Genomic DNA, 24,057 nt, shown 5'->3' with positions numbered 1-24,057 from the left:
ATCAAATTGTAATTAAATGATAATTCAAAATATCGTCATAGGCTTCATGATTGATTGATTTGCTTTATTTTGCGTCTCTCATTGTGCCACTTTTGGTTAATTTGCGAAGATGGAGATGAGTGATGATGTGATGAAATTAATGAATGGACACTCACAAACATCCATGCCCAGACCAGGATTCGAATCCGGAACCACAGGCTCCATGATAACCCGTGGTTTGCTGCTAGAATGGGGAGAAAATATGACGTAAATTACTGATCATATCACCAAATAATCGCATCAAAAAATTATAAATCATAATTTTAACCAAAATATTACATTCAATTGTTATATATAATTTAATCTAGCAACACTAGAAGAGTTTGGTGCTTCAGGAATGCTGGTTGTATCATGTGATTACACCGTGGATCAAATTCAGGTCCTCTCGATCACATATCCATGAAAGTTGTAGTGAATCATGAGGTAACCTTACAATAATGAAAGGCCTTGAGCAATGAATAATAATTACAGGATAAAACAATATTCCAATGAAGTGTTACTTCTTTACTTAGCTCAAGAAATGGATATTCCCAAACCCATAAAGTTCTCCACGTCACTCACAAATTTCCAATTGTGATCCTATGGCAAATTTATTTATCTCTCCCGAAATTGACATTTGGGAATAATATTTGTACTACATCTCCCAATTAATTAATTTCTAGGGGTAACGGCACAAATTGGTAAATAAGAGTACGTATACAAATAGGTAGAAAAGTAAAAATCCAAATGTAAGTATATTTTACGGCCTTCGGATTTGAAGCGATCAAAGATAGAATTGCGTGAAGTTTGAAACACTGCATATTACATTTCTGTCTTGAGTGTAAAAAGAACGCCTTGTAACGACCTTCTACCAACGCCTTAGAGTTAGGCAACACACATAACGCCATGCGGGCTAGTCAGCATTTCAGGATCTAGGTATCCCAATTTTTTTTGCCGGTGGCTGTACATAACGCTTCGATTTGCAGAATTCGAACTTTCATCAATATTACGACTGCATTCAGTATATATATATATATATATATATATATATATATATATATATATATATATATATATATTATAAATTATTAAATTACATTAGTATCATGAAAAGGAATAATGTAAAGGTCTAAAAACATTACATTATATTTTCAGTTTTAAAATCTATTTTTGGCCATTTTAATGGTATAAATGCATACATATTTCTGCCCGCAGGAAGGGGAGTACATTGTACCCACCCCCACTCAAACTTTTTAGGAGGGGCTACAAGTTTATTTTGTCCACTTGATCTACCTATCCAAAATAACCTATTATACTAATTATTAATTCGTGCTAATTACCTCACTTGATCTGTACTCTTCGAAAACTTTGTAAAGAAGTAAAAACTGTTTAAAATGCGTGCAAAACGATGGAATGAGGCCTAGAGCTCAATCTTTCCCTAAATTGTATATATTTTTAGAACCTGTTGAAAGCTATCTTGAAAGTAACCATAATTTTTTAAATACAAAAAATTAATTTTGGGGGGGGGAATATTGCTTTTGTTATTGGCAGTACATGTTTTATTTATTTAAGTTTCATTTTAAAAATCTAGCTGCTCGTTTGTGTGTGTGTGTGTGTGTGTTCTGTGAAGGTTGAAGTTTGTATACCCAAAGCTAAACGTTCCTGCGCCGTTGATTATAAAAAACGGTTTATTGGGAGGGTGAGCTTGGCAGTAGTGACTTATACAATTCATAATATTGGTTAGTAAGCAAACACAACCATAGATGGTCCCAGGAATGCATTGTCACACCACTAGTTGACTCTTTCTTTCAGAAAGAGGAGTTGCCCTTTCCCTCTTGGATACTATTTAAATTTTACAGTGCGTTTATTACTGCATTGTACTGCATGTATATAAATTAACTGAATATTGTTGCACAATTTCTGTACTCCTTTTAACGTAGCTATATTTTATATTCAAATCATTTATAAAATAATAGTTCTGTGGCAAAACATGATATTTCTGATAAACCTAGAGCTATGGATCGCTGAAAGCTTTAATGTGTCGTTTTAATCTATAGGTTGCACTAATCTAGCAGGTGTCTGTGACCCTGGCGAAATTCAAATGTGACGTCGTCGACATGAGGCACCTGTGGCTATTAACAGTTGGGCTGAAAAGTTCGTAGGCTAACATAGTAAAAAATATTTTTTTGACAAAATTCGATTTTATTATTCAATATAGTTGCCTTCGAGGGCCATACAACGATTATAGCGGTCATACAATTTTTCGATGCCATTTTTATAGTACGATTTCTCTTTAGCCTCAAAATAGGCCTCAGTTTCGGCGATTACCTCTTCATCAGTGCTAAATTTCTTTCCAGCGAGCATTCTTTTAAGGTCTGCAAACAGGAAAAAGTCACTGGGGGCCAGATCTGGAGAATATGGTGGATGGGGAAGCAATTCGTAGTCTAATTCATATAATTTTGCCATCGTTTTCATTGATTTGTGACACGGTGCATTGTCTTGATGAAACAGCACTTTTTTCTTCTTCAAATGGGGCCGTTTTTTCGTGATTTCATCCTTTAAACGCTCCAACAACGCTATGTAATAATCGCTGTTGATGTTCTGGCCCTTTTTGAGGTAATCGATGAATATAATACCATGCGCATCCCAGAATACTGATGCCATAACCTTGCCAGCCGACTGTTGCGTCTTTCCACGCTTTGGATTCGGTTCATCACGTGCAGTCCACTCGGCTGACTGTCGATTGGACTCTGGAGTGTAGTTATGGAGCCATGTTTCATCCATTGTAATATATCGACGGAAAAATTCGTTTTTATTACGGATGAATATCGCTAAACATTGCTCCGAATCATCAAAACGTTGTTGCTTTTGATCGATTGTGAGCACGCGCGGCACCCATTTTGCACACAGCTTTCGCATGTTCAAATATTCATGCACAATATGTCCAACACGTTCCTTTGATATTTTTAAAGTCTCAGCTATCTCGATCAACTTCACTTTACGATCATTTAAAATTATTTTGTGGACTTTTTTGATGTTTTCGTCGGTAACAGCCTCTTTGGGGCGTCCACTGCGTGCACTGTCTTCAATGCTCATTTCGCCTCGTTTAAATTTAGCAAACCACTTCTCAACGGCTGATTTTCCTGGTGCAGAGTCCGAATAATGTTTATCAAGCCAAGCCTTGGCTTCAACAGTATTTTTTTCGCCAAAAAGCAATGCTTTATTAACACACGAAATTCTTTTTTATCCATTTTTTCACAATAACAAAAGCTGCTTCACTCACAATGCTATATCTCACGAACTAATTATCCGGCAGCTGTGAAATTTATACACGTATCTTTTGAAGGTTAGTACTAAGTAAAAATCACATGGATTTAATTCTAGTAACGCCATCTATGAGTCAGCCTACGAACTTTTCAGCCCAACTGTTATTTTCCACGAATGCCAATACAGAATTTAGCTCAACAGTTGGCTGCAGACATGCTAATATTTTGTATCCTGAGGGTCGTTCATACCATATTATCCATCAACATTCAAGAGTATGTTCATTCAGCGAGCTTTCTTACGGAAGCGACGAGTGACGTGTGTAACTTGGAAACGAACCTTGAAATATAAATGCAAATTACACTACAAGGTACACGCGTCACTTGGACTGGGCCGATAGGATGTGCACCATGTCGCCTCGGTCCTTTGGTCTCTCGTGTGCAGTGATTTTGTTTTTTGCACATACCAGAGATGTCGTGTGGTTGTCTCTTGTTACTTCGGTGTGAAAACGCCGTGTCGCTTCAGTCTGAAACTTTCTGTGAGTGAAAGTAATTTAAAATAAAACGATGTTTTGATCAGCCGTCGTTTGCGAGCCACTGGACAGTGGCAAAAAAAAATTGAAGGTACTTTATATTACATAAGAAAACTTGTCTTACGGAGGGACCAATTTGATTTAATTAAGTTACTTATTTTCTTCCACTTTTGGCTAATCGCGACGATTGGGGTGGGTGAGGATATGATGAAATTAATGAAAGAACACTCACAAAGAACAGCCATGCCGAGGCCGGAATTCGAATCCTGGACTCCTGGCGTCGTAGCGCGCTGAGCTAACCAACAGAGGGACCAAGCCCATGGTCTAATATCATCATTCCTTTGCCTTCTTTTCTTGTTTGGGGAAGGGGATATTTTTAAGTTTCCAAACAGAGGGGACTTGACACTCGATAATTTCGGATTCAAAATATGAATATACGTGAAAAATGGAATAGTGTCTTTGGGCATACCACAATTCTACTCGTAGGTTCAGCCATACATACCACCAGAATGACATGGTTAACATGAGGCAAGAAATTTTTACCCCCCCCCCCCACACACACACAGACACACAAACACATCTTAAGAGAAAGAATGTAAAAAAAACAACAACAAAAACTTAGCACGTGATATTTGCTTAGCGGCGATTGGATGTCAAAACTGGGAGTAGGGAGGGAAGACAGTTAGTTTATATTGGCAGACAGGCTTTCCCTAAGCGCCGCCAATGTTACCAACTGTTCGAATCTTTTTTCTTATACTTTTATTTGTTTTCTTTACTTTACATCGCTTTTTCTGTCTAATCACAAGGATGAAGGTGAATAATTTGACGAAAACGATGAAGAGACAAGTACAGAGAAGCACCCTTGTCCATATCGGGACTCTGTGTTTTCGTTCGTCTTGCCACGTGCTCTTCCTCGCTTGTTTTCTTCACGCGACCTACACTTCATAAATCCTTTTCTTCCCCTGACTTCTCTGGGTCTCGTGGACGCAGACGGCGTTCTTGTTTCCCTCACACGAGGCGACTTTCGTGAGTTGTTTTCTCCATTTCCCGGCCAAATGTGAAAACATATATTCATAGAACTTTCCACCTTTTCTTCTCCGTCCCCAAGCATATCGATCCGGTCTCGCTGAAGAAGTCCTGAGACCGCCAGAAGCGTTTAACGCTTGAAATAGGGAAACCTTAGATCGGTTATCATCAAATATTGTAGTGCCAAGGAGGAGGGTGCTGTCTAAGGTGTCGAGAGTGAAAAGCATCGTTCAAATTACGCAGAGAAGAAGTCAATCGATACTGAACATACAGTTTTCACATTGAGTGTCTCCACTGTAAGGAGACAAACATTTTAGACATCTTAGATGTTGACGGCCAACTACATCTTGGGCTTATCAAAGGGTTTCTTTGCCATGTGGGATCTCACGTTATGATAGTATTTTGCTCCGTTTCCCTCCTGAGCTAGAATGAATGAATAAGTGTTTTTTACGTCGCTTTTCTGCCTCTTTTGACTAATTGCCACGATGGAGATGAATGGCGATGCGACGAGATGGGTAAGGGGACAATCACAAACACGTGTGGACGACACAACACATGTTCTGCAGAGAATTGTCCTGGTTGCAGGTCTAGGCAAGAGCCTCGTTACTCTGCAAAATCTTAAACTCGAGATAACCGTTTTTTATTATTATTATTATTATTATTATACATATTCATCTATAGTTTTACAGCCTCGGCAATAAAAATTGGACACTTATATCCTGAAATACTGGCTACCCTGCATGGCGGTATATGTGTTGGCTTACTCTACGCCGATAAGTGGATTTTAATAGAAAATTTTCACTGGCAACTTCTACCACCGCCGTATAGTTTGACAACACACATAACGCCTTGCAGGAAATTTATATGCGGTCTAAGGCGCAAGCTTTGGGCTTCGCCTACGGGACGCGTGCTGGTTCGAGTTCCCTGGGTCAAGCGTTACAACATTTCTCCTGATATTTCGGCCAGTGTATGGAACCGGTGGCCACCCACAATCGTGAGGAAATTGGGGAGCTGCGATTGAGTAGAGTAACCCAGCCATAGAAAACCTAGAACGAGTGGGGGTTTGTCGTGCTGACCACAAGCCACCCCAAAACTAGTTGGATGATAGCCCACCTCCGCTGAGGCATGTGGGAGTGAGACCCTCAGTCGGTAGGTAGGCACTGGCCCTCAAGAGTTGTTAAGCCACGGGTTATTATCTTAAAGGGTATCATTTGCGGCAAGTGTGCTGTTCGAATATCAAAATTAGCCAACGACAAAGATAATAGTAGGCAAATTGACCATCACAAATTTCATACATTTCTTATTCTACTTCTTGTGTTGTTTTAAAACGTGGAATTCTGTTGATGTGAAGCAGATGTTGCCCTCAGCTTATTGACGTTCTTATTTCATTTCATGATCGCCACATTATGGAACACAGACTGAATAAAAATGGTGATGGACAATTCTCATACTATTTATTTTGCCTTTGGGTGTACAATTAGAAAAGTTGTATGTTTTCTCACTGTGCACCAAATTAGTTTGGTAACTGTACCACATTCCATCACTCAAAACAGTTATCACATTTTCCAGGTTGTATAAAACTTTCAAGGACCCCAAGTACGTGTATATGTTGCTGGAGGCTTGCCTGGGAGGCGAAGTGTGGACCATTCTTCGAGACAGAGGAACCTTTGATGACCACACCACCCGATTCTACACGGCGTGCGTCGTGGAGGCTTTCGACTATCTACACGCGAGGGGGATCATCTATCGAGATCTGAAACCTGAAAATCTCCTCCTGGACTCTCAGGGCTATGTTAAGTTGGTGAGTAATCTGCAAGTATAAATGCTGGACGAGGGAACTGGAATCGCAGTTAAAAAGTTAAGAGGCGGGTACACAAGCGCGCAATATCGGAGGATTAAGGGGTAGGGCCGACGGTGCGCCCTCTTTCCCCCCCTGCGCTCCCCCGAAGATGGGTAAATGGATGGATGATGTAATTTTGATGGCCTTGGCTGAAAGGACATGCTCCAGAACTTTTATCAGATATGGAAAGTTGAGGTTATACGTATAAATTTCTTTCTTACGAATTTTCTCGAAATAAAGGAACTAATTCATACTAGAGACCGGATTTTAAAGGGAAAAATTTCACTCTAAAAAGGACAAAAAAAAGGAAAAATTATTGCCAAAAATGAACATGACAAAGGACTGGTTTATCATTTTAAATGAAAACACAATATCGGGTGTCTCATACGTAATAGCGCAAACTGACACAGGTGAAAGTACACGTTAATGGAAGCAAAAAAGTCTCGGTAAACATGGGTCTGCAAACGAGCCGTTTTCGAAATAATCGCGAATGTGTGATTACAAACCTCCACTGACTTCATTGTTTGTAAACATCGTCCTAGTTGGTAATAATGTGTGCGAATGTGTGGTTACAAGCCGTCACTGATTGCATTTTGTAAACACCGAGTGCTTTACTCCTTGCGCGTTCCGAGGTTTGCTCTTTGTTTACAAAGCAGAATATTTCCGAGAGATGGCGTTGTAATCAAACAGGACGGATACAATCAGTACAGATAATTGTACATGCTTGTGACCAATTCCGAAATGAACCGGGGTTGTTCGAAAGCATTTTACAAACTAGGACGACGTTTACAAACAATGAAGTCAGTGGCGGCTTGTAATCACACATTCGCGATTATCTCGAAAACGGCTCGTTTGCAGACCCATGTTTACTGAGATATTTTTGCTTCTATTATCGTGTACTTTCATCTGTGTCAGTTTGCGTTATGACTTTTTAGTCACCCTGTATATATTATTCATATATAAAAAGGGACACATTAAATTTTTTGCAATTTTTAATTTACTTCATATATACTATACATATATACCGTGCGTCCATTTCGATCTTCAGCCGAGAGATCGGGAGAAGCGTGGCGGGCGGCGCTGACGGAGATACCGATATTTGCGGCCTGTAATGCCCGCTTATTTTTATGGCGAGCACTAACCTGTGTTATAAGAGTTGTTCAAACTGATATCCACCAAGTGCCAAGTGTGTAGACTTTCGGGGAGAATACGTTGAATAGCCTGAAACTTTCGTGCCTGTAGCTAAAGTCCATCTAGGTCGGGCCCAGAACTTATCAGCCCCCCTCGTAACGTGAACCTTGCGGCTGGCATTCCAATCCTCTTACTGATACAACACACATACACACTGCAATAACACAAACAAGTAACGGCAAGTAACCAATAATAACACTCTTGCGTACAGTACGAAATTAACACGCTCTTGGTTTACATCTGCTCGCCACTATATTCACAGCTCTGTCGCGAAGGAACAAAGAAACTCGAGCTCGGAGATTTCGGATTGCAAGGAAGCTCACGAACACCATTGACTTTTAACGGTTTCGTCTACAGCGTAATCTTGATACAGTGTTGATACATTCGAAACCTCCAAACGATCCCCATCGACACAAAACTCTTTCAAGGATATAAACTTAAGCAGGACGTAACTGGTCAAAACTATGATTAAAATGTTTTATTATCTGTGGCTCTTAACATCGTTTCTAAAGCTTATTTTTTTGTGTATATAAGGGCAGAACTTGGATGAATTACAGATGATAAATTATAACACAGGTTAGTGCTAGTTTTGCAATATTTATAGAAATATCTGCATATGTCCATAAAAATAAGCGGGCATTACAGACTGCAAATGTCGGCATCTCCGCCAGCGCCGCCCGCCACGCTTCTCCCGATCTCTCGGCTGAAGATCGAAATGGACGCACTGTATTATACATATATTGAATGGTATATATTGTGTTTTCATTTTAAATAATATTTTTAGTGCAAATCTTTCTTGAAACAGCTTACGGCATCTACTGTCACACAGTGAAGTTAACACTATTCTAAAAACCTTTACAATAAAAGTCTAAATCTAACAGAGAAGTACACATTCAACTTTCTACTCAACAGGCGTGCCGCTTACAACGCGTTTAAGCCCAGATGGCATTGTTGCAACATTCGCTGCAACCGTAATCCCAACACTCGTGGAGGGAAGGTAGGGTAGATGGCGCTTGTTCTTTCTATTCTCTAAGTTGGAAAATACAGTCGTTAGAAGTTTTTGATATCATGTCAATAAAGGAACCAAGAAAATGTTTTTAAGAAGGGGAGAAAAGTAAATGTGGGCTGAAAAAGGGAAGTCAAAACCATGTAATTTTGTTGTTTGAAGATAATTATGAACACTGTTGTTATTTATTCCATGATTCTTGTTCAATAATAAAAAAGACTTCCCTTTAAAATTCGGTCTCTATTCATGAGAAACTAAAATTTGACACATAACTTCTTTATAGCATTAATAACAACAAAAGTCCCCGGCAATCATCTTTCCGCTAAGGCCGCCATATTTAAAAAATGGCAGACAAATGAAAGTTTTCACGAATTAACAGTAGTAATTGACAATAGCTTGGATTTCGATGCATATCTTTCCTACAACATTAGTAACACCAATAACTAAATGTTTTGTTAATCATTCACACGGTAGGCCGCCATATTGAAAAATGGCGGACAAATTCAAGTTTTCACGAATAAAGGAACTAATTCACAAGAAGCTGAAATGTGATACACAGCTTTTTTATAACATTAATAAAAACATATAAAAAATCCCCGGATACCACCCTGCCACAAAGTTCAGCTCGTTATGAATTAGTTCCTTTGTTTTTCCTATTTTGACTGCACTATTTTTTTTTCTTCATCTCTCTTTTTTTTACGACAGAGAAAATAATTTTCAAATGCGTAGCCATTAGTGGACTACTTACAGGTTGGTCGATATAGAAGAATTGAACATCGCTTTCTCTGTCACATGTTATTCCCAACATAACAAAATACTAAAACACATGCTGCAAACTTCGCAGATTTGCTATAGCCAGGGCCATTGCACAACTGTGATTGCTAGTGAGGAGTGAACTTGCACCATTTTACACTTTTAACATGTCTGTCGTCAACTTAATTAGGCCTACTTTTAACATAATTAAATGCTCAAGTTGTTTCTATTGTCTTATGAGTTTGTTCTTCTTCTACATATTTCCTTGTCCTTTATCTTCTTTGTAATCTTTAATTTTATCATTATTTTGATCTGCACATATGGGAATTTGGTTGCAGACCAGCAACAGCCGAACCTCGCTCAGCAATAAAGTCAATTCCAATTCAGTCGAAAATGAACAGCAGATCACATTATCACTTATAGTATTTTTACTACAGAGCATTCCCTGATACTCGCTACGAGACTCGGCGGCAAGCGGCCCGGCATCAGCGCTTGTCTTTCCCGGTGAACGGGTCCGCGACAGTCGCTTATATTAAACCTCGTAAAAAAGTTTAGAGTAACAGGGTCAGTTCTGAATAAAAGTGGAAAGAAAAATATGGAAATAAAGTATACAAAGACAATCCGCACACCATCCGTGAGTTAAAAGAGAGTATTGTACGAAAAATCGGGAAAATTACAGTAGACGAACGTGCACGTGTAAATGCCAATGTCCTTCGGAGATGCCAGGAATGTGTTGTAGCAGAGGGACATCATTTTCAACACCTTCTGTAGTCGAGGTTAGTACACAATATGAAAACTGTAATTTTAATAGCCGACTCTAGCGACTGTCGCTGACCCGTTCACCGGGAAAGACTAACTCTGATGCCGGGCAGCTAGTCGCCGAGTCTCGTAGCGAATGTCATGGAATACTGTGTATTTGCCCTAGGGCCGTGAGCACGCACATGGTACACCACTTTAAAACACCATTGTAGGTTATGCAGCATGTCGCACCAATCTGACATGAAAGGTTGCTTGTACTGCTACAATTCCACGTGGCATGACAGATTCCTTATAATAAAAATAGTAATAGAATTAACAAGCTATATTTGTTACATGGACGCCTTTTTAGCTGTCCTCATGCCGTCGTAAGACGAAGAAACTATTTTTCCCAACTTAGAGTGTTTTTCTTTTTCTTTTCTATATTTTATCTGTAAGCGTCAGTTACCTACATCATTGTCTTCTGTTTCCAGGTGGACTTCGGCTTCTCGAAACGGCTGGGTTTCAGTAACAAGACGTGGACATTTTGTGGGACTCCGGAATACGTGGCTCCCGAAATTATCCTCAACAAAGGCCACGACCGAGCCGTAGATTATTGGTCTCTTGGCATCCTCATGTACGAACTGCTTACAGGAACGTGAGTATTAGCTGAATAGTTACGTCATCCATGTCACATTTACGTCATAAGTGCAAAAAATGAGGTAGCTTAATTTTCCGTTCAATGTGAAACTATGGTTTTCTTTTTCTATGTATGCATTAAGCCTACATAGTGATGTACTGTGGCAAACCGTTTAGAAATCTAGAACGAGGCTTTACTTGATTAGAAAGTAAACAATCACAGTGATAGTTTCCGAGATAAATTAGAAAAATGAAGTTTCGGATGGCATATTGTAAATGACAGCTGTAGCACAACTTCATTTTTCAGGGAATTTTAATTTAGTCGAGTGACCAAATATATATGAATGACTTGAAGCAACAATATAACAAACCACATCCTGTAAAGTTTAGAGGATTTTTTTTCTCTTTGACATAGTCTATAATTATTATTATTATTTGTTTAATGTTTGTTAAGCTTCGTCATTACCTCGTAGGTATTATGTCTTCTTTGTATCTGAAATTTAACTGCTTTGTTTTCATTAATTTGGATATGGAAATAATGTAGTGAAAATAAACTTCTTGCATCATTCTTTGAATGGTAGCATCTTGAGTCTGTCTAATTATCTCTGGGGATACAATTCGGATCAAATGATTAAGGGGGCACTGTACCCCTCCCGAAACTTTGGAAGGCGTAATGTATCCCTGTACCTAACCCCCACCCGCCCTCTCCGTTCCTGCTCCTGTGCTAGATATTGTAGTAAAGTACGACTCCGAGAGGGAAGGAAATCGCCAGATGTGTGACTTGTCAGGATGTTGCCCCGAACGGTGGCGAACATTGAAAGAGTGTTAACAGAGATACAAAACACCCACCCACCCCTTCATGCTTTTATCTTTCGTTTAAAACTATGTTGACAAAAATGTTCAATACCAGATGAGCACCCCCACCCCCTATAGGGATAGCGCTCTTTAATTCCGGATATATGAAGTGTTCGCCACTGCCTAATGTACGTATATACCAATTCCCTTTGCTGCAAGTTTTATTGAGATTATTTGCAAAATTTCGGGCTGGACTATTATCGTAAGACTTATTAAGACATACCAAGAGGCTCTCTGCTTCTTTATAGATGTTGCTTAAGATGCAAAAACTTGTGTTTTAAGTTTGTTTTACATTTTTGTATCTAATATTTCGAGACTAGATCGAGACATTGCTATCGAAGCGATACAGATTTTCTCGTGCATCCATTCTCGTCCTGTCTCGGTAGTTATGCAGTTGTTTCCCCTTTGTACTTGCAGGCCTCCATTCACGGCAACCGATCCGATGAAGACGTACAACATAATCCTGAAAGGTATCGATATGATTGACTTCCCGCGCCACATCACCAGGGCCGCACAGAGCCTCATCAAGAGGCTTTGTAGGGACGCTCCCTCCGAGCGCCTGGGATATCAGAGGAGCGGGATACAGGACGTCAAGAAGCACAAGTGAGTGTCTTCCTATTTCCAGAAGCACTGGGTACCAGGCATGTATCTAGAAATATGATTGGGGGGCGGGGGTTCGAACCAAGTGTCTCAGGAATAATAATAATAATAATAATAATGTTTTAATTAAAGTAATTATATTAAATCAAATTTATACTAATTGCAATACATACATTAATAATATATTATTATTACACGAATAGGTAAAAAGACTTTATAAGAATAGAGATATAACAGCGCATATTCATTACGTAGCTTACTTGTAGTTAACATCGGAATAATTTACATAAAAGCAAGTGCCCTGGCAATGAAATTAATGTCAAATAGATGAATAATTGGATATATTGGATATAATAACAAAAATGATGTTAAATGTAGTTGGAGAAAAGTAAGTTTCTGATTAATATTTTATGCATATTATTTTGAGTAGTAGTGAACATAAATCTTTGTAATGTCATTCAAAGCCGTATGATCCCAATATAGTTCTTGCCTTCTAAGCAGTTCAGAGGAAATTAATAACCATCGATTTTGCAACAAATGCTAATATATTTTCACTGCTTTCTGTCCTTCAAAGCCTTATGATCCCAATATAATCCTTGGCTTCCAATAAGTTCAGAGGAAATTATACCGTATCAATCCATAAGATTATATTTTATTTTAAAGCCTCTTTGATGCTTCATGTTGACCAGGTCATTCACTTGTTTATCTCAGTTGTCTCAACCTCTGTATCACCCAGGCCATGGAGACCTTCCTCCATGCCGAATCGTGATTTTTACTGCCTCTATTGCAAACAGCTGACTCCATAGGCTGATGGAACTTCCTAAATCCTGATTACATCAGGAAGTTTGCAAAGCACAACACTGTGCATTATTTACATATCACAGAGGTTGAGACAACTGAGATAAACAAGTGAATGCCCTGGTCAACATGGAGCATCAGATAGGCTTGAAATAAAATATAATCTTATGGATTGATACGATACAACAAAGACTAAACGAATATATTTTTCATTATTTCATTTTAGTACTTGATAAGTCTTTCGGGGGGTCCGAACCACCCCCCCCCCTAAATACGTCCTTGTTGGGTACTTCTTCAGGCGATACCTGAAGGTTGTTAAAGTTCCAGGAACCCATAAATTCTAATGGATTCTATTGGGTCCTATTGGAACCTTTTCTAATAGGTGCAAGTTTCGTTTGTTCCATTTCAATACCGAACTTGGATCGAATTTAAGTTGTTACGGAAAAAAAGGTCCCGGGACCAAATTGAAATACTTTAAAGATAAGAAGGTTCTTTACGGTCCAAAACCCATTTTCGCTTACTGATTTTCTCTCCCGGACCGGAATTGGATTTATTTACAACCTTTAACAAGCCTGCCCTCGTCTTTCACCCCAAATTTAAGCATGCCACAATGTTATCACACTGTTACTTGTTGTACTAATGTTTCTGTCTGTTATATCCACCACACAAGGATATTATAATTCAAAAATTGATTTGGAACAGTGATGGCACCTAAAAAATGTGGTTCGGCAGAGAGGAAAGGGGGTATGAATATTTTTGTTGGGTCTTCACATTTAAATATTATAGGAAGATGCATATACCACTTTAAAACTGTAGGACCAGTTCCGATTACCTTATTTGTGTAAAGTGAACTTGAAACAAGAAATTCAAACTCAACAAAAGTAGGTCACACGACACACAGTTGGTAGAGCATCTCGCTACGACGCGGAAGAGCCGGGTTCGAATCCCGGGGCAGAGGATCTGGACCAGGAATTTTTCCAGTCATTTCCCTGTTTCTGCGCGACTCTAAGGCCCACCCAGCCAGCCTCCCAGCTTCGAAAATGGGTACCTGGGGCCAACCCTGGGTGAAGCCGGCCAGGGTGATGCTAATCACAGCATCCCAACTAAGGCCAGAATCAATAATATGTGGAGCTCTATACCTCCACATGAACTCATATGCCTTCATGGCATGTGTGCACACGCACAGGGGTACTTTTGCCTTTACCTTACGACACACTGACACTAATGCTAGTGCAGAGGTTAATTTCTTCGGTGTTTCAATTCTTAAACATGTATAAAACAATTCGACTGGTATTATCTTTGATTTCGACTGTACGGTACAGCTTGAACTTGAATCCCAAATTAAATTTGAATCAAATCAAGTTTATTCGCAAGCATTATTTTGATGAATCAATAAATGGGACGGGAAATTACAGTCAAGTTAAGAAACACGTAGATACAAATGTCAAATTACTTTAATTATGTGTACATAGAATGAATTTGTAGCAGCGTTGTTAGAGAAAGTACATGGGTCGTGTTGATAGTTTGGTTTCAATTCTAGGTCTTCATATGACATAAAACAGAGTGGGTGAATGTGCTCATGGACAATTTGGGTATTTGAAATTGCACAGCCAACGGCAAAGATAATAGTAGGCAAATTGTCCATCGCTATTTTCATTCTTTGTTACTCTGCATCCTGAGTTCTTTTAAGGAATAGAATTCTGTTGATTCGAAACATTTGTTATCCTCTGATTATTGATGTTTTTATTTCAATTCATGATCATCATATTGGCGGGAACCTTGAATGAAAATGCTGATGGGTAATTCGCCTGTTATTACTTTTGCCGTTGAGTGTACATCTGAAATGGAATATTATGTAGTGTGCGGGCTAAATATACTTATAAATTATTATTACCGTCTCTTTAGGAAAGAAATCGTCACTGGCGATATTTAGAATTGCCACTTCCATAAGCATAAAGGACCTTCCCGATGGCGTAGTGGTAACTCTCTCGACTTGTATGCAAAGGTTCCTGAATTCGATCCCTTGTAGAGGCACATTGCACAATGGCCCGAATATCGCTTAAACTGTAGATGCAGTTTCGGTTAGCCCATCTGAGCATGAAAGTGAACATAATTTATTGACAAAGTATGGTACAGTTTTCCAATATTTGTTTTCACTTTATTATTGTTTACTATTGTTAGCTGTTCTATTATACATAAATAGGTTAGGTTAAGTTTGTTAGGTTAAAGTTACTTTTCTTTAAATCCTGTTGGAAATGTTGTCCAATTATTTTGCACATAACAATTGAATTAATATTGATGCAATTGCTTTGTCTTTCAGGTGGTTCCAGGGCTTCGATTGGGAAGGTCTCAAACAGCGATCCCTCACACCACCTATTGTTCAACAGGTAAAGATAATAATATTTAAAGTTTGCTATATCAATTAATCATTATTTAATTTGACTTCAGAACCATGAAAAAATGCACCAAGTAATGCAAGTAATCCCATGTTGAATGCATGCATGCATGTATGTATGTATGTATGTATGTGTGTGTGTACAGTGTCTCTCAAAAGTTTTAGGACAACGACATTTTAAACTAGGCAACCCAATTTACGCAAGGCGTTGGTGGGTTGCGTGTAGAGTTAGGCTCAATTTCAGGATTGCCACATGCACAATAGATATTTATGAAATACGCGAAAGAAATAAAAACAAGTATTATTGCATAAAATTATAATATTAAAATATCACTATTATATCGCAAATGACAAAATTCTTTCTGAAAGAAAAAAAAATAGGTTTTGTAGTATTTCATCGTTGATGAGTCTACAGAAAGAAAAGAGGTGAGAGAAAACGAGAGGTGAAAAAGGAGAGGGGAAAGAGAAAACGAAAGGAGAAGAGGAAAAGTATTAGGAGAAGAAAGAGAGGATAGACGAGGAGAGGAGAAGTAGTGAGAAGAAAGGAGAAAGATTCGAGGAGAGATGAGGAAAATGGAGTAAAGAATAGAAGAGAGGAGGAAAACGAGAGAAATGGAGGGGAGGGGAGGAGAGGAGACGAGAAGAGGGGAGGGGAGAGTAGAGTAAAAGATAGAAAAGAGAATAACGAAAAGAAGAGGAGAAGAGTGTAGTGGAGTCGGAAATCGAAGACAGGAGAGGAGATAAGAGGAGTGGAGAAAAGTAGGATGGAGACAAGATGAGAGAAAAGTAGGGAAGGCGATATGAGATAAAAGCAGAGGAGAAGGAGAGGAAAGGAGAAGTAGAAGATGAGAACAGAAGGGACTGGAGACGAGAGGAGAGAAGAGGTAGTTGCAGAAAATATCATCTCTGTGTCAAGAATTGATGCATTGACATGAAACATTCAATAACATTTTGAAATGTATTGGAGAATGTATTAGATCGGTGCGAAATGCCTTTTGGCTGAGTGCAGATCAAGGAAATATCTTCCACGTAAGATCTTTGATTTTACCTGCGATTATATCACTAAATGCATGAATGCAATTTTAATATTTATAAGAATTATGCAATTTTTCTCCACTTCTCGGTACGTTGGAATGCAGATTTTGTAATTTAATATTTCCCCTCCCCACATCGTTAATTCCAAACTGAATCATTCCGTTTCACACGGTGTGGACAATGAACACAGTGGGACATGTCTAAAACTTACGAAAATTTTCTGCCACCGGAGGGGTTTGAACCTACGACCATCAGCTTGTAAATCCTTAACGGTAACCACTACTCTTCAAGCTTTCGCTCCTGAAAGCAGGTAGAAGGAGTTGCCCAATGTGAAATGTAGATGCAACTCTCTTCCTACATGTAATGTGCAAAGAATACTTGTTTGTAACAAAGAAAACGAAAGTACGCGTAGTACGAATCGGCGAAAACATTTAATGGAGAATTGCACATGATGATAACTTTTCAGTCAATATTTGTGGAGGTATCTTTGCATTAAACTCGAGTGAGAAAATGGGTAAAATTAGTATGTCCTGAATTGCCACAAATATAAATAGTTATTTCATTAATATTTGCCAATGTCTTCTTTCCCTTTGTGTTTGACTGTTTCAGTGCATTTAATTTTTACCGATTCTTGTGAGTTGCTGGAAAAGGTTCAAGGTCTACAAGAGAAACAGGGGGTTGCCGCCCTCAAATCAGCCAGTCCACCCCCTACTCCGTCCCCAGATCATGGCCGATTTTTTTTTTTTCTACCGCAACTTTCAGTGGTGAGATTCCGAGAAATCCCAAGAACCTTGAAAATTTGGCGTAGCTTTACAGTATTTTAGAAGAGCCACATTACTCTTATATGCATATTATTATTTTACTTTGCAGATTCGTGGACCTACGGACATAGCCAACTTCGATTCGTACCCTAAAGACAACGATGTTCCTCCAGACGAGCTTTCCGGGTGGGATGTGGACTTCTGAGGTCGTCCAGAAGCCGGGCTTCGAAGCCCGACGTCTCTGGAATCAGTCTGCCGCCCGCTGCTTGCTCTATGTTGGAGTGAGCAGCAACAATCCTACAGCGAGAGAGTGCCGTCCACAATTCAGAGATTTCGACTGCGCTTAATTAATGCCTTTTGAAGTTCTTGATATGAACAGATGCAAATACTGATTCGTCCTTCTTTAAGGGATAAAGAAGGGTTGCCAGGTATAAAGAGAATAACAGTGAACATACATATATTTTAAATAACGAATCTTAATTCTAAAACAAAAATGGGTAATACCTACTGACAGATAAATTGTCTTATTATGAATAATCAGTCAATTTGGTCGGTGATAGATAAAAGCGGAATAAAAATCGAAGGTATTACAATATATCATGTTCCCATTACTAAGCTCACATATCCATTATTAATTAGCAGTACATATATACATATTCGTATAGTAGAAAAATATTATAAAACCATATAACTTTTAAAATACGACAATAGACTTATGTTGGAAATGAATGTTAATATTTTTAATAGAGTTTTAACTAATGAAAGTGCATTGTTAAATAATTGTGTTGGCCCAATACGTGATCTTCAAGGGTACATGTATAAAAGGAAAGAGTTAATATCAATTATATTATTAATGATATGGTGAAGCCTTTTTTCTGCAACCACAAAGTGTTAGAACTATTGAACAATATTATTTTTGTACATTAAATGAGGTAAACTTTCTAGGTTTATTACTATGAACAGTAAAAGGTACAGATTGCTTCTAAAAGCATGATACATATGTAATTAAATGCCAATGTATCTAATCGAAACTCGCTTGTCTTAAAGCACTCTAATACATTGTAACGGAACACCAAAGTCATGTGACTATCAGGAAGTTTTTCTTCATCAACGAAACAATAACTAAACATAGATTTTGAATGCATTATGTGCAGTCAGATATCTTACGTTAATGCACTAGGTATATGCAACACTTATCTCCCAAAATATCAAAATGCCTGGCAACCCTGATAAAGAACAATATTTTGATTATATAATTTACCCAATTCTAAACGTCGAAATCTCTTTGCCTTGAAAACACAATGAAAACAGTGTTGTAGGATTTTCCGTGAGAGAAGTGAAATGATGCAAAACAGTCTATTAAGAAATTTGAAAACAAGTGTGCTTAAAAGTAAATTGCAGGGAATTTTTCTAAGTATAAGCAAACAAGCTAGAAGATATAAGTAAGTAAAAACATACCAGGCCACGAAGCCCAAAAAAATGTAAGTAAAGGACTATCTCCGATAACACATTATGTTTTGGCAGCTCAAAAATTCGAGCTACTATTAAGTTTTAATTTAATGTAAACATAGAAGACATTTTGTTTTTATTTGTTCTCAGTAGATATGTTTATTTTGTTATCTTTCTGTACGATATTCCTAATTTGTTAATGTATTTAGCCATCTCTTGAAATGTGACACTATCATTCGCCTTATAACATTAAGATATTTTATCATAAAAGGGGATATAAATGCAAATTATAAAGTGTTACTAAAGAACAGAGATCTTGTATATAACTTTTTAAAAAACAGAAAACCGTCCATTGGGGATAAGAAGGTAAACTAGTTATTACAGTTTTCACAAAATGTTCGGTATTTTTTACTTGGCGTTTATCCTTTGTATTCACAGAAGGAAAATCAATTTCCATATATTTTTTTAAGTCCATGTTGCCTGTATGCATTACTACATGTAAAGATGCCAGTCTAACCAGTTACATTTTTCTTGTATGTAACAAGAAACTATACGTCATTTGTACGCAATATGTTGTTTTGATGCATTTACAAAAAAACTCTGAAGTATCACATGCAGGTAGCAGGCTTCTTGTATAATAATTTACTTATCTTATATGTATTAGCTATGAATAAGCTATGAATATAGGATAGAATAAATATTTACAGACGTGGACTTATTTGAAATCATGTTCTGGCAAACTTGTAGTTTCGAGGTCATTCTCTACAAATATTAATCCTGGACATTCTCACTGCCCCCCCCCCCCCTCGTTTTGAAAACGAACAACGATATTTTTTCAAGAGGAAAGTTCGATCACAAAAGGGAAAGAAAACAACGCTGTTCAAACTAAAAGAAGAGAAAAGTTTAATGGAATCTCATCTGGGTTCGAAAGTAATCTTACAAAGAAACTTTTTCCCGTTTCTATGCATGTCGGAAACATTCTCATGTCATCAGGCAAAAGTTTCGATTTCTCGGCCTTAAGATTCCGTCGCTGATTGAAAAACATGGATTTGACATGTAAATAAACGCGCTGCGTTTGGCTCACTGAGGAAAAGTACTAATTTTCACCATAAAATTTATGATATGTGCCCAGCTTTCGATCAAGAAATTCTGAACTATATTTTAAGTATTATTTTTTACGATCCCAGATCGATCAGCAAACAAAAAAACTAATTAAATGCATTATCTTTTACCGCAAATATGCGTATGCATTTTTGTATCGTATTTACATCAAGGATAAATTAATTGTGGCTGCCCCTTCTCTGTCTGCCAAGTATTTTTTTTTCTGGCGTTGTTCTGCCAGACACTAGCGAACGATATTAGGTAACAGCAGTGCAGTACAGTGTGCGTGACCTCGATCGTTTCTTGTTTGTGATTGCAGCGCCTCTACTTACCTCCACGCCTCGTGAGCTACGTATCGAACTAATGTGCCTTCGTGTTTTGTTTGAAAGTTCATACCTGTGGTTCATACCTCTCTTTACCGGTGTACAAGAGTCGAGCAGAACAGCAGTAGTGTATTATTTGCTTTAAAGGTTAGTAGTGCATATAAAACGTTAATATATGATACGTTGTCTAAGTTGTAACATTCGACTAATAGAGTTGAATTTTTCGGTGATCATGCGAAAAGTAATTGTTATTGCCCGCGTTAGCAGTTGTTTAGGGTGACCAGATATTTGTTGACCAAAAAGAGTATAGTCTATAGGTTGAAGGTACGCATGCACAAAACATAAAAAGAAAACTAAAATAAGGGTGGCTATTTGTTATTGCTTCTATTATAGCCCCTATAAAATAGGCCTACACTCTACAGATTCAAATTACTTATGGTTCTAATGTAATCAGCTAATTATAAATACTTACTCACCAATAGGCACCATCATTCATTCTTCTGGGATGATTTTGCTTTCTTGAGTATGTTTAAATTGTACTTTATTGCCAGTCCAAACTCTTCACATATCATGTCCACATTGAATTTCACTTTCATTACTTGTTCGAGTGTTGACACCAGGAGTGTAATTTTTTCCTCTCGCCAATAAGTTTTAATAACACACAATCAACATTTGTACCAGGAAAAGTAAACAAGAATTTTATAAGAGGCACAATCACTTTTAAAATTGACCCAGCCTGTACTAAATCTTGTACACTGACCTCCACTTACCCATCATTGTTTCTTTTCTTTCTGTGGATTTTAACGCATTTTTACGCGTAAAATAATGAATGAAATTAAATTGCAAGGAAAAGAGTATATTTGGGGATTTTTGCAAATTGAAAAGAGTATAGAGTATATGAACCTCTAAAAGAGTATAATACTCTTAAAAAGAGTATGTCTGGTCACCCTACAGTTGTTCCTAACATGACATGTTCCGACAAGAATTCAACCTCACTTGGTGAAATTGCATTACATTCGACGAACATGTCAAATCGTGTTTTAAGCATGTCTGATGAGCTTATGTTGCAGTGATTCTAGCTGGTAATGTGAGGGAATGCTTGTTAGAAGCAGCGGAATTAGTTTCAAATGTGTTAGATCGAACAACGTGATTAGAATGAAACAAGAAAATGTAATTTTTTGAAGTGTTTATCGATTTCCATTCCAAATCATTGTTGAGAATTTAACCGCATATACTTAAAACACGCTGACATATTCTAAGTTCGGCTAAATATTGAACTCTACACATCGTAAAAGCTGGTAAGGTTAGTTTCAGTGATCGAAGTCACACTACCATATGTTGAATTATCTTTACACGTTTACGAGCGGAAAAGGAAAGCGGCTGCAAGAATGGTTTTCCGTAGCGGAAACCATTAATTGTGTAGAGATTAGGCTCCGATGACTGCCTGGCGCAAGCTATCGTGTTGTGCTATGTTAGGGACTGGGTCTACAGTTTAAAATGGTACTTCAAACACTAATTACATTGCGTCCCCACCGTGAATAACGTGGAGCAATATCATTAGAATACCATGGTGTTAACTACCTACACGTATAGGGGGTGGGGGTCACGATAAAAGTGCAATTAAGCGGGTGTACTCTAGCTCGTTAGAGTTGAAGCAGTGAAATAAATATACACTAGAAAATTTAAAATGCCACTTTGCAATTATGAACCTTTCTCGAACATTTTGTGAAACTGAAATCACTATACCTTCGTCATATTCTTTGCAATTATTGCCGATAAATATTTACACATGTTTACACACAGAAAAACAATGGTTCCTAGAAGGGAAAGCAAATATGTATTTTGTACAGTGTTCTCAGATAGGATATTGGGTCCAGTTGATTTGTTAAACTATTCAGAAGTTTATTATTAATGAGTTATAAAAGTGTCCTTTTCATGTAACAAGTCATATACACGTATAAGTCACAAATAAATATTCTAATATTTATTACGAAAGGTTGTTTCCAGTTTTATTTCCTTCAAGAAAATCCTCTAGATTAAACCAATTCTATTCTTCCGCACAGCACCAAGTGTACTTGCCGAAGTTTTGTTACGGTGGGTTGTAATTTCCATATTTAATCTCTTTACTGAGTCCTTCAAAGTAATTGGCTGCAGTGGTAATGTATGATCAATAGATCTAATTTTATGACAGTTGGTGTGGTACATTGGTGAGTTTCGGCTTCACTTGGGGCAGAAGCATTATAAGAGCATTCCCTGATATTCGCTACGAGACACTGCGGCAAGCGGCCCGGTATCAGCGCTTGTCTTTCCCGGTGAACGGGTCCGCGACAGTTGCTTGCTAGTTTTTTTTTTTTTTTAGTTCTCCCTGCCTTTGCTCTCTTTCCCCTTCTGTTGACGTTACAGACTGACGCCAGTATAATCCTCCCTCGGAAGTTGTGTTGCGTTGTGTCGTGTCCGTGTGTTGAAGATTGTGGCTTAATATGGCACCACAAAAGTTTACATTACAACAAAGGATTTATCTTGTCGAGTGTTACTTCGGAAAGAGGAATTGTGGAGAAATGCGACGACGTTTTGCAACGAAATTTCCTGGTGTTCCCGTTCTACATAGGACCACTATATCAAAACTCGTAAAAAGGTTTAGAGTAGCAGGGTCAGTTCTGAATAAAAGTGGAAAGAAAAATGGGAAAATAAGGTATACAAAGACAATCCGCACACCATCCGTGGGTTAAGAGTATTGTACGAGAAATCGGGAGAATTACGACAGTAGACGAACTCGCACGTGTAAATGCCAATTTCCTTCGGAGATGCAGGAATGTGTTTCAGCAGAGGGACATCATTTTCAACACCTTCTGTAGTCAAGGTTAGTACACAATATGAAAACTGTAATTTTAATAGCCGACTCTAGCGACTGTCGCTGACCCGTTCACCGGGAAAGACAAGCGCTGATGCCGGGCAGCTTGCCGCCGAGTCTCGTAGCGAATGTCAGGGAATGCTCTGTATTACCTAAACGCTTCGGCCCAAGTTCCTTTTGTTTTATTGCGGTTTCATCATGCTATGAATGCAATTTTAACATGGTTCAATTTCGATTTACTTCTGTCAGCACATATTGTGAAGTTTTAGCGATTACTTAAGATTTTCCTCAATATATGCTTTCGTAGTTAGGTTAGGCAGGCCAGGTTTGGTTATTTTAGCATTAAAATAAAGTCCCTAAATGCATTCTACTAAGGTTCCGATTTACTTCTACATTAATTCCCACTATTTACAATACTTAGTCGCTTGTCAACGGAAAATACGTCCATGGGCTTCCGTAAGGTAATTTTTAAGTTTTTTTTTCAACATAAATAACTCTTTTTAAAAATTCAAACTGTGTTCATTACGTTAAGGAAGGTTCAAATTTCGTTTGACAATGATTGCCAAAATTCCACGATAATTAGTCTTCCTGCTAGGAGAATTTGAAAAAAAGTAATAAAACAATCGGAACCGTTACCCAAATTTAATATCAGATCAGCTGTCCAAGCTAGCTAGCTAGTATCTATGAATTTCAGCTTAAAACCTCTAACGTTGATAAGCTACCTTCGTTACAAAGTTGGTGACTTTATCCAATTTCGACCCCCATGCCCCTCCTAAATGATGCATTATACAGGGTGGCTCAGAAAGTCACTTAACACCCTCGGTACAAGGCCACTGCAGCGCGCAACATGGAAATGGTGATGACCAATCGTTATCACGCCAAGGG

At 38.1% G+C, this 24,057-nt stretch overlaps 1 protein-coding gene across 1 annotated transcript in view; it reads left to right on the top strand.

Moving 5' to 3' along the window:
- The window catches only part of LOC145994823 (cGMP-dependent protein kinase, isozyme 1-like), a 331,858-nt gene extending 309,550 nt beyond the window's left edge, over window positions 1-22,308 (top strand). Inside the window, exons 12-16 of the mRNA XM_083131143.1 lie at window positions 6,410-6,641; window positions 10,860-11,023; window positions 12,277-12,462; window positions 15,578-15,644; window positions 17,558-22,308. Of these exons, the coding sequence (XP_082987269.1) occupies window positions 6,410-6,641; window positions 10,860-11,023; window positions 12,277-12,462; window positions 15,578-15,644; window positions 17,558-17,653 (745 nt within the window). The 3' untranslated portion in view covers window positions 17,654-22,308. The remainder of the gene's footprint in view (window positions 1-6,409; window positions 6,642-10,859; window positions 11,024-12,276; window positions 12,463-15,577; window positions 15,645-17,557) is intronic.
- Window positions 22,309-24,057: the final 1,749 nt, after the last annotated feature.

Source organism: Lepisma saccharinum, chromosome 11 (assembly GCF_977018435.1).
Source record: "Lepisma saccharinum chromosome 11, izLepSacc3.1, whole genome shotgun sequence".
NCBI lineage: Eukaryota > Metazoa > Arthropoda > Insecta > Zygentoma > Lepismatidae > Lepisma > Lepisma saccharinum.
The sequence above is the reverse complement of the archived record's forward strand: the minus strand, read 5'-3'. Positions and strand labels throughout refer to the sequence as shown.